This window comes from Polistes fuscatus, unplaced genomic scaffold, assembly GCF_010416935.1.
Source record: "Polistes fuscatus isolate 324 unplaced genomic scaffold, CU_Pfus_HIC Scaffold9, whole genome shotgun sequence".
NCBI classification, from domain to species: domain Eukaryota; kingdom Metazoa; phylum Arthropoda; class Insecta; order Hymenoptera; family Vespidae; genus Polistes; species Polistes fuscatus.
In genome coordinates this window covers 6,008,519-6,019,879 of record NW_025113173.1, presented here as the reverse complement: position 1 = coordinate 6,019,879, position 11,361 = coordinate 6,008,519, and the positions used below count along the sequence as shown (strand labels likewise).

The window sequence follows — 11,361 nt, the reverse complement described above, 5'->3', positions numbered from 1 at the left end:
CCTACCGACGCGCCACCTGACGAATAATCGCCCCAACTAGATATCGATTATTATCGATAATTGCATCCAAAATTTACCCTTTCGATTTACCGCTAATTTTTAATTTTTCTCTCGATCGATTTTTTCCTTTTCCTATTATTATCATCGTCTCTTAATGAACACACTTTTTTTATTTAATAAACAATAATCATTTTTCTTTCCCTTTTCTTTTCCGAAGTAAAAAATATTAACTAGATAAATCGATTTCTCTTTTTACTGTAACGCGCGATGAACTTTCTTCTTTCAGCCCTCGTAATAGTAATCGAATCTATAGGTTTTTAACGTTAGACGAGTGGCTACACTGTTTTTCGAAATCCAATATTACTCGTTTTCCTATTGGTCGAGATTTATAGTCGAATAAATCAAATATTTGTATATCGGATTTGTATAAGTAATTTGACGAAAATATTATTGTATTTATGAAAATAAATTAGATATTGTATCGCAATGATGTATTAGTTAAATTTGAATGGTTGCTTTATTTAATCGGACAAATGCATCGACCAATCGTAATTGAAAATAAGTGAGAAGCGTCGTAGATGGAGCTGCGATAATATATTTTCTGGAGTGATCGATTTGCCGAGATTCGTTAGTAACGATATTTGTAGGGAAGTACGAATACAAAGTCGATATCGTCGTTACCTGTGTGGTCGATAAGTGATCGTCCATCGTTCTTTTCAAAGCGAGAAATTGAACTTCGATATCTATAAAATATTTACTGAACCTCTCGTTCTGTGATATCGGTGTATAGACCGCGGCAAATTCATTATCCTTTTGATATCATTTCGACGTTAAAGAAAATGAATTGTAATTAACGTTGGAACGTTTCGTCCAAACATAACATTTTAAATTATGCAACTATAAAGGTCCACCATTTTGATACGGATATGAAAATTGGGCAAATAAAAGATATAATATAATATATTTATAATAGAAAATAATCTCGAATCCGAACTATGGTGTTGTATTCTATCGGATAAGATCCATTTGCCGGTAGTTATGCATTTCAAGATATAACCATGGAAACTAGGTCGTCAACAGTCTGTAACACTAGTAAATCTACTGCATCAGATGAGTCCAAGAGTGAAATGCAAATGGTACTTGCCAAAATGATGGAAGAAAAACATACGTATGCTTACAAAAAATTAGTCGTACCTATGTCTATGAGAAGCATTTATTGGAAATTTTTTGGATTTCCTGCTACCGAAGAAGGTGATATTTTAACTAAGGTCAAAATCGTATGTATATTATGTAAGACACAAATTGCATATAATCGTAACACTAGTAATTTGCGAATGCATTTGCAAAATAAACACGCTCAAGAGTTGTTAGAATTGGAAGCTAGTACGCCACCTCGTAGACAAGTTCTTTCTCAGGAGGCAAAGGATCGTAGAGCACAGAAACGGAAAATCAAAGCTGAATTGTCTTCGCCGCAACATATTTATACTACTACTGCGGATGGTACGGTACAAATAGATGGAGATATTCAATTTGTAACGGATCCAAATATTAATCTGTCCAATATGGAAGACGACATCACTCTAGCTCAACCGTTGAGAGTGATGATCAAAGGTAGTACAAATATCGGTAATAACAATCAAAACGTAGCATTTCTTATGCCAGAAGATAACACGGTGCATCAATTAAGTATAGACGGTAAAACTTTATCCGATGCTATCGCGGAATTCATAATAATGGATCTACAGTTACCGGAAGTGGTAGAAGGTCATGGATTTCAAAGGCTCGTTGCTACGTTAAGATCACCCTGTGAAATTCCAAGTAAAAAGAAGCTCGAAGAAGAAATAATACCTAAAATTTATGATACTTTTCGTGAATCCGTGACCGCTTCCTTCGCTTGTATGAACAACGACGTTGGATTAACCATCGAAGAATGGAAATCTAATTTCAATGAAAGTTTTGTGACGATATCTGTGTATTACCAAAATACCGGTGAAACTTCCCTGGAATGTAAAGTTTTAAATAGTTTGCACGCGCCTTTAGACTGGGATAAGGATCAATGGTGTAACGTAATTGATACTTTACTACACGAGTGGTATCTTAAAATCGAACGAATAACGGCTGTGGTCATAGCAACGTCCAGAGCAGAGTTGATAGCCGCATTAGTGGCTAAGGGTTTAACATTGGTACCATGTCTCCTTCACACGTTACAAGTTTGCGCGCAAGCCTGTTTCGAGAATGCGGATGTGGCTAATATTTTATCCAAATGTAGAACTATTATTGGAGCTATTCCAAATCATCAGGCTTCTATGGCTATTACTATGCAAGAACAAGAAATGGAGGTAATGTTTATCTTGAGATATAATCTATATCTCTTATCTGTTATATATATTTATATTTACATTAAACATTTTTTTTTATTAAGTTTGAAGAAAAGTTCATAGTGATCGATTATCCTGGCGTTTGGACATCCACTTATAATATGATGGAGCAAATTGTACAAAGACATAATATCATTTCTTCTATATTGGATAATGTAGAAAGCAACGAACAAGAAACTATTGATTTATCCCCCGAAGAATGGAGAATAGTCGAAGACCTTGTAAATGTTCTTGAACCATTTAAAGTAACTATTATGACGCTCAGCGAAGAGAAAATGCCTCTGATATCTCTCTTAAGGCCATTACTCTGGCAGCTTGTGTCGTCTCATCTTAAAGTAAAAGAGTCTGATAGCGATATAGCGAGATCTTTTAAAGAATCTTTGTCAGAAATGTTGTACGAACGATACTCTGATTATAATGTGAATCTTCTTCTTCAAATTGCAACGACGTTAGATCCACGGTAAATAAAATTCTATATTAAATCTAATCGTATGTATAATCAATTGCAATTAATCATTATTATTAATTTAAATCAACAGATTTAAGCAATTACCATATGTATCGGATGAAGACAAAGGTTTAGTTGCTACTCCTATTAAAGAAATGTTGACTAAGCTAATACAGTCAGAAAATGGTGACTTGATTAAAATCGAAGAAGAAACAATGTGTAAAAAAAACAGATTATCAGGTATAATATTTTGTTCCAGAAGTATATAATTATGATAATGCATGAAAAAAGAAATAAATAAGAAAACAAATAGATATGTCTATATCTACAGGTATGGAACTCTTACTCGGTAGTTTGTGTGCAACGAAAAATGGAATGCCAGCGGAGGAAAAAGCCGATCTGGAGTTAGTGCAATATCATTCAGAATCGACTGCACCACTCGATTATTGTCCTTTGCAATGGTGGGCCAAAGTATCCGCTAAATGTCCAAATCTAGCTAAATTAGCATGTAGGTATAATTGTGTCCCTGCTTGTTGCGCTCCGCCAGCTCGTATTCCTGCAGAAGTACAAGTTTTATATGATACGAAGCGTGCTGCCTTACCTTCTCATTTAGTCGATAAGTTACTTTTCCTTCACGGCAATCATACGGTTTGATTAAATTTATTTGTTGCTTATAATACGATTTTGAGAATATCAATAAATCAAGCTATTTGCAAATATCTTGTAAATAGAATCAAATATTTTACGATGATACGTGATACGCTTGTTTTCACTTTTTAAAACAAACAATGCGCACTGTAATAATTATAAAATTGAAAACAAATGAACATCGGATTAATCTTTGAACATACAATTCAAAAAAAGTTACAAAAAAGAAAAGAAAACAAGATTTTCGTAGCTTTAATGAAGATACATATACAATTATTATTTCACCAAAGTCTGATGTCTATTTTAATATCTCGTAATAGCAGGAGGAGAACCAAAAAGTATTTTGAGGTCGATTGTATTATAGATTTGTATATTTATTGATATATATTATGTATATATGTCGCAATATTAACTATTTCATCGATTGCAGTAATTAAAATATGATAAATGAGGTCGTATATTAAAAAAATTACGTCGTTTATAATGATTTAATAATGTCTCTTAAAAATATAAGATTTTTCTAAGATTTATGAACTATTGTAATTTTTACATGAAATCCAGATTAAAAAAAATCCAGAATTAAAATGAAAAATACTTTAAATATATAGAATCATCATTTATATATAAAAAGTTATAGATTTTTTTTTGTACATGTTATCTATTACTTTGTGATAAGGTATATAAACTAATTGCCAAAATTGATTATACTAAATATTCAATAAATAGTTTCTAGAAAGAAATTATGATTTATTCGTCGAAGCGTATGTAAAATGTCTTTTAAAAGATGATCATTTTTCCATTAGCTTTATGCATTTTTCTTATTAACTTTTTCCTTCAGTTCTTTCTGAAGTATCAACTTCATAAACATTTCCTTGATAGGAACTATCTTCCGTTGGGTAAGGCAACTGCTTAAAGATTTTTTTTTAATAGATAGAATTCTAATGTAAGAATATTTTTATATAGATTATTCGCGCGTAGCAAAATAGATAAAAAGCACTTATGAAGGAATGAAAGAATTTTGACATTAATACGTAAAAAAAAAAAATTCTGTATGTGATTAGCGTAGTACCATTCGTATTACGTTTATAAATAATTTGTTTTAAATAAGTGTTTATGTCGTGGCACATTCAAATAACACAAAATATAGTTTAAGATATATTAAAATATTTTCAGTCGATCGAGTAGAATAATTTTATTCTAAAATAATATTAATTCGACATTTTTTTTATCTTATATTGTATAAATGTATCAATTAAAATCGTAACTTCTATGTTCTAAGCGACATTAAGCAACAATTGTAAAATAGCAAAAAATACGTTATAAAAAAATGGATATTTTTTATTGTACGTAAAACACGACTATAAAATCAAATATTACATATTATTGTACAAAAAGAATTTTAAGCAGAAACTATTGTTTCATTATATTATTATAAGTTAATTATATGCTAAATTTAATTGATAGTTTAATTGATAGATTAGTTCGATTAGAATTACGAATAAATTTTAAGAAACTACCAAAATGATTTTGATCTTCATAGGAATATAATATACGATTAGTTTTTATTTTTATTATTATTATTACAATTATTATTTTTACTACTAATCTAAAATGTACAATACATGTATATATCTATATAATACGTAATTTAAAATTTTAATTGATACATGCATATTCAATGCAATTATAAACAAAAAAAAAAAGAAAATTTTAGCCTCAGTACCTCATGATTATCAACATTTAAAGCACGAAAAACTACCTATTAATAAAAGACTACCTCAACAAAATTGTAAAATATTTTATCTAAGGCAACTAAAAGCTTCGTTTTAAGTAATAAAATAATAGCAAATTGTAGTCAAAATCGTAATCTATATTAAATATTATCAATTATCTTTTCCATAAAATTTAATAAATATATCGTATTGTTTTGTAGACGATATAAAACAAATGATCATTAGTCGCATAGAAAATATTGTTCATCTTCTTCTAAATCATACACGCATTCATGCCATTTCAAGCGATGATACATACACTCTTCAAATATTTATATCATTCGATATTAATAACATTGTATTAGAATAGAAAACAATGAATATCATGTATTTATTATTTACATTGTTGTACTAATTTAATCGTTCACGTGTATTTTATATGGATATTAAAAACGAAGTTCCTTTGAATTATAAAAATTGTCCCTCTTGAAGAAAGGAAAAAAGAATAAATATCATAAAAGACTCAATTGTTTTTCTACCCAACTGGATCCCTCGTATAATCTTGGATCCGCAATTTTTAGAGCTGCTCTTTTATAGAAGTAATAATAAAAAACTGCAACTTTATTGTGAGAATAAAAAAATGAAAAAAATGAAAAAAATGAAAAAAAAAGAAAAGAATAATTTTTAATTAATAAAATACATACCTTAAACAATCTTAAAACTAATTAAAATTACACACACCTATTCTATGGACGGCATACAAAGCATGGAATCCTTTAGTCCAATTGTGTGTTAACGGATTAGACCAGTGTAATGTAATATACCACGTATGTAAAATAATACTTAAAACTAAGTATAAAATACAGACGACCAATGTCATACGAAATCGAATATACAACAATTGTATTAATCCTGCCTATAACAGAATTACAATTATCAGGTCAACAATTACAAAATTATCTCAAAATGAATTTCAACAAATATTCTTGATTATTACCTGAAAAATGTACGTAGAAAAGAAATTGACCAAAAGTATATTAAATCCAATGATTAGACAGAAGTCTTGGATACTGTAAAATTACAAAGAAAACAAAAAAGAAAATATTCCAATAAATTTATAGGTTGGTTATTCCTAAATTACGTTTTACAATAAAAATCCTAATAATCACTTACATATAAAGAACCAGTAAATTGATTGGATACTGCCTGGCAAAACTTCCAAAGGAATTAACACAAATATCAAATAACAAAATTAAATATTGTCCGATTATTATCGTCGTATATTTGTTTACGGTTAAAACACTCATTTATTTTGATTAACGATTAACTGTCAAAATTAAGCGATTGATAATTTAACCTATAATTAATATCACCTAGCATAATAAACCTTAATAACTAAATATAATACTGCGATAGATTTAATTAACGCGTATACTAACGGTAAATCTAACTAAATGCACTGTGTTTACTGTTTATAGTATGAAGATTGCTATGGCAATACACGTAGGGACGAAAAAACATTACACTATCGATATATAACTAGTGCATCAATGTATCGAATCAATGTATCGAATCAATGTATCGAATCTTCGATTCAGTAGTGACGTCACAAAATGGCGAATTGTTCCTGTTGGTATGTACACAAGTAACGCGTTCGTAAAAATGTTTAATCAAAAATTATTTTATAATACTGTATTATCGCAAACATTTTCCTCCGATGGAAATTATCTCGCCGCTGGAAATATTTACGGTGATGTTTCTATATTTGAGTGAGTTTTTCATTTATAATATGTAGTTTTTACTTATACATTAAGTATATATAAACTTGATCAAATAATTGTGTTATTTGTATATAAGTTTTTAAGATATAATCTAAGTAATGTGAAAGTTTTATTGCAAAATTATTGTTTATATAGTTTAACTAAAGTTCTGACACCGCACAAAATTGAAGAAAATGAATTGCAAGGACCTAACTATCATTTGACTGCGTATCCTGATCAACACATTCAAAGTATGGTTAGTACGGATAACTTTTTAATTACTGGTACAGTTGGTGAAATATCTGGATGGGATTGGAAAGTGGTTACTTCTAGTAAAGCTGCTAAGAGCAAACCTTCGTGGGTTATTCAAATTCCAGCAAACAAGTACATCTCTGAAATTGTTCGACGGTATAAAATTGTAAGCTGAAAAAGATATTTTAACCTTGTGTTATATTTCTAGAGATAGTTACGAGAAGGCAGATGTCAATTTCCTAGTGTACTCTAAATCAAATAATATTTTATATGCCGGTTGCGGTGACAATAATATTTACGTTATAAGTTTAGAAGAAGGAAAAATACTTAGGAATTTACCTGGTCACACAGACTTTATCCATTGTCTATCCTTAGCGTAAGTCTATTTCTTTTTGTACGTAACCCTTTGCGCTATAATTTAATGCACGAGTCTCGCATGCTGTTATAGTTTAATAAGCTAACGAGTAGAAATAATACCTTTCGTTAATATTTTGGATCATGATGTTATTATAGAGGTAATCAACTTGCATCGAGTAGCGAGGATGGATCAGTTAGGTTGTGGGACTTGCGTAAAAAAGAAAATACAAATATCTTGAATCCTCATATGGTAGATAAAGTATCACGTCCAAAGTTTGGTAAATGGATAGGTGCTGTTGATTTGACCGAAGATTGGTTGGTACGTTATCAGTCTTTATTTTATATACACGTCTTCTTGCATTTCACATCAAGCGAATAAATAGTTGTTAAGGAAAGTTAAAAAAAAAGAAAAGGACAATAATATTTTTAGCTATGCGGTGGGGGGCCTAATTTATCTTTGTGGCATATGCGTACGATGGAACCTGCCACGGTATTTGATCTCGCCGATCAAGGAATTCATGTTGCTCATATCTACGAAGAGCGTATCATAGCAGCTGGTGCCGTGCCTCACGTATATCACTTAACTTATCAAGGAGAAACATTAGCTAAAGTGCCAACGTCGAGTAATACAGTTTATTCTACTATTTATCAAGAAATACCACAGAAGGTGCTAAGTATAGCAGGCTCCTCCAACAATCTTGATTTATGTACAAACTTTAATTACAGGGAAATGACTTTAAAATTTGCTTAATATACGTTTTTATACTTACAGAGATACTTCGTTTAACTCTAAACCATACAAAATAATCCGTTTATTTGTTTGACAATATCATTCCTTTTTTTTTTTTTTTAATTATTATAAAAATATGATTTGAAATAGGTGTCATTTTTTATGGAAGTTTAATTGAAAACGTTTAAAGAAAATATTGAAAATTATTTAGCTTAAAAGTAGCGGCTCGAGATATATCGAAATAGGATGATAATCGATTGTCGAGGTTTCATATGCTATCCGTTGACTGACTAGCATTGGAGTAAACTTTAAAGTATGACACGTGATATTAGGCAATTTTATTAGATACGCGTAACGAAATAATTCTTTCGGACGGAGTTAACGTATCACCTCGCGTAAATGTTTTACAATTAGAAGAATTAGAATCTTTTAATGATCTTCCTCGTCTAAATAATAAATATATTATTACAATAACATTTTGCACACCATATAAAATTATTATACAAATGTACAATCATCTCATTGATTTCTCGTCGAATCAATGTACACTCTACGCACGACTGGAGAATTGTTTTATATATATATATATATATATTTTTTTTTTTTTTACAAGAAACCATGACCAGCAACCACAGCAGGTATAAAACCTTCTCTACCATCTCTCGATCGTACCCAAAACCAATCATTTACGTGATCGCTCAGAAGAGCAACAACGTCACCTTTCGAAACACTCAAAGAGTTAGTACCACGACCTTCGTAATCGTTACGTATAACGAGCAAAGTATGCCTAGCTCCTTTCGTTTTAGCATTAGCAGCTGCTCTTAAATATAATCTATCAACACTGCGTTCTCCGCAGGCGGAAACCGCATCTCGAGAACCTCTTCTCACTCTAGTGTTTCTACTCCGGGCACCGCATTCTGATCTGGTGTCTCGTAATTTTTCGGTGTCAGTCATGTTACCTGTAACACACGCATAGAATATAGGTAATATATTTACGTATGTGTTAACCAAGTATAATACATGTACATGCTGAGTCATAAGTTGACTTAGATAAAAATTCTATTACATTCGAATAGTGTCTTTTATTATGACACATAATTTTCTTTCGACATACCCAACGGACGTGGAAAAACATCAGTAGAGTCTTCCCAACATGGACCACGCGTAGGCTGTGGTAATATTCCTAGTGGTAAACAAGCTGCATATCCAACGTAACCTTCTTGCCCATGCGGTGTTTGCACATACAACCAACTTTGATTTTTGAAGACCGCATTTACTACTGTTCCGAGTGGTAATGCCATTTCATCCTGCGTACCACCTTGCGTTTGATATAGGACTGACGGGAAGGATAAAACTACTGGGATGTTTGCCGGTCTTTCTATGGATGCCTACAAAATTCATTTCAAATCATTCGTTTTTTCTTTTTTTCTTTATTTAATTACAAAAAATCATTGTTCCGATATAATGAATTTACCTTAGTTAAAAATGCATCGAGGTCAGCAATCTCGTAACCGAATCTACTAGGTGGTCTCGTTTTATGTGGTCGTTTGGTACGTCTGTGTCTGTGCTTTTCACGACTGTTTGGAGTCGAGGTTGATTCGCGCGATACGAGAGATGGTTCGGAAACAGCTTTCTTCACTTTTTCTTTCTCTCTCGTGTCTTTCGCACTTGCGAATTCCTTTTCTGGATACTTGTCTAACAGACTCTCGATAGTTTTGTCGTTGATGATGGTCTCCTTGCTAATAGACTGGAACGATTAACCCGATTTATTTGAATTCATTTATTTTAGTTCAATGTTTGCTAATAATTCTTATAAACAAAATGACGAATAATATACCTTTTCCATTTTGTCGATCTTTTCGATTCGATGAAGAATCTTTTTTTCACGTTTTTCCTGTCCAACGACGTTCTCCTTGCCAGCATCCTTTTCTTTCTCACTTTTGATGCTTCTTCTCGAGGATACTTCTCTACTATCATGCGAAAGTGTGTCACGATGAACGTTTGTTCCTGTGTAAATGACTAATTCTTGGAAACGAATATAAACGAAGATCCTTTTATTAGCGTAGAATTACAAACCTGTCGTGTTCGAGACCGAATGATTATTTTCGTTTCCGGTAGTAGATTGTTGTTGCTGTTGTTGTTGTTGTTGTTGTTGTTGTTGTTGTTGCTGCTGCTGTTGCTGCTGCTGCTGCTGCTGCTGACCACGTAGGACCCAAGTCAAAGAGATCTTCGGACGCAAAAGTGTACTTGGCCGTTGCCCCATGCTCCTCGTCGATGCAACGGGTGTCAAGGGCGTCGTGGGTCTCGACGACCTTGATGGCGATGGCGACCTCGAGGATCCTGTCACCACCGGAAGTGGACAATTCGCCACCAAGTCCACCGTCTGCATCGAACAGCCATTTTCCTGTTATAAATGAAAACAAAACAATTCTCAATTATATTTGATCAGAAATTAGGTATAAAATCTTATCGCAGTTGCATAGTCGTGAAATGATAATTTCGTTTATTAGTTTATATTATAAATTACAATATGATTATATTGCAATAGCATAGGATAATTATTGGAATTTTGAGAAGAAGAAGAAGACTCGTTGTTCTTTTCCACGTGGCACAGATTGTTTCCACGAACGAAAGAAATCGCGAGGATGTTTTTCTAAGAATGATTAAATTCAAAAGATCCCTGCAAGTAATATAGGATATGTTTTCACGCATGTCAAAGAAAAAAAAAGAGGAAGAGAGAAAGAGAGAATGAGAGAAAGAATAGTAATCATCTTGGAATTTTTCGTGGTACACGAAATCGTAAGATTATAGTTGACTCTTTTCGACGCGATTGGACTCATTATGTCACGTATGAAATATTCTCCCGAAAATTGGACATTTCTTTCGCAAAATAAAAATATTGCATTTGTTTCTTTTTCCCTTTTCACTCTAATGATCGGTTATATGAAATTTTTGCGTTTGCTTTCTATTTTTGTTGATATCCTCTCTCGAAATACGACGATATTAGTCCACCTTAATGACTTATTTTTCTTACTTGTCGTTTGATAATTCATCACCGAGTAGAACAATCACGAAT

General features: G+C 31.8%; 4 protein-coding genes across 5 annotated transcripts; 2 read left to right on the top strand and 2 right to left on the bottom strand.

Annotated features, from left to right (window-relative positions):
• The first annotated feature begins 637 nt into the window (after positions 1-637).
• Positions 638-3,649, top strand: LOC122525284 (E3 SUMO-protein ligase ZBED1-like). Of its 2 annotated transcripts, XM_043647976.1 has the most exons (5): positions 638-1,611; positions 1,693-2,339; positions 2,423-2,838; positions 2,918-3,066; positions 3,158-3,649. In XM_043647976.1, exons 1-5 carry the CDS (start codon positions 1,059-1,061, stop codon positions 3,478-3,480), a joined length of 2,088 nt encoding a protein of 695 aa, XP_043503911.1. In that variant the 5' UTR covers positions 638-1,058; the 3' UTR covers positions 3,481-3,649. The 2 variants fall into 2 exon arrangements, with proteins under 2 accessions (XP_043503911.1, XP_043503910.1); XM_043647975.1 differs by having other exon boundaries at positions 639-2,339.
• Positions 3,650-5,547: 1,898 nt separating this feature from the next.
• LOC122525288 (transmembrane protein 138) lies at positions 5,548-6,718 on the bottom strand. Its single transcript, XM_043647992.1, has 5 exons — positions 6,626-6,718; positions 6,360-6,543; positions 6,184-6,256; positions 5,928-6,102; positions 5,548-5,805 (listed from the first exon to the last, which is right to left on the bottom strand). Exons 2-5 carry the CDS (start codon positions 6,491-6,493, stop codon positions 5,699-5,701), a joined length of 489 nt encoding a protein of 162 aa, XP_043503927.1. The 5' UTR covers positions 6,494-6,543; positions 6,626-6,718; the 3' UTR covers positions 5,548-5,698.
• A 63-nt stretch (positions 6,719-6,781) lies between these two features.
• Positions 6,782-8,328, top strand: LOC122525286 (THO complex subunit 6 homolog). Its single transcript, XM_043647978.1, has 5 exons — positions 6,782-6,955; positions 7,103-7,330; positions 7,407-7,574; positions 7,712-7,874; positions 7,986-8,328. The coding sequence occupies exons 1-5, from the start codon at positions 6,822-6,824 to the stop codon at positions 8,304-8,306; spliced, it is 1,014 nt and encodes a 337-aa protein (XP_043503913.1). The 5' UTR covers positions 6,782-6,821; the 3' UTR covers positions 8,307-8,328.
• Positions 8,329-8,608: 280 nt separating this feature from the next.
• LOC122525285 lies at positions 8,609-10,563 on the bottom strand. Its single transcript, XM_043647977.1, has 5 exons — positions 10,362-10,563; positions 10,123-10,292; positions 9,760-10,032; positions 9,400-9,673; positions 8,609-9,244 (listed from the first exon to the last, which is right to left on the bottom strand). Exons 1-5 carry the CDS (start codon positions 10,546-10,548, stop codon positions 8,892-8,894), a joined length of 1,257 nt encoding a protein of 418 aa, XP_043503912.1. The 5' UTR covers positions 10,549-10,563; the 3' UTR covers positions 8,609-8,891.
• Positions 10,564-11,361: the final 798 nt, after the last annotated feature.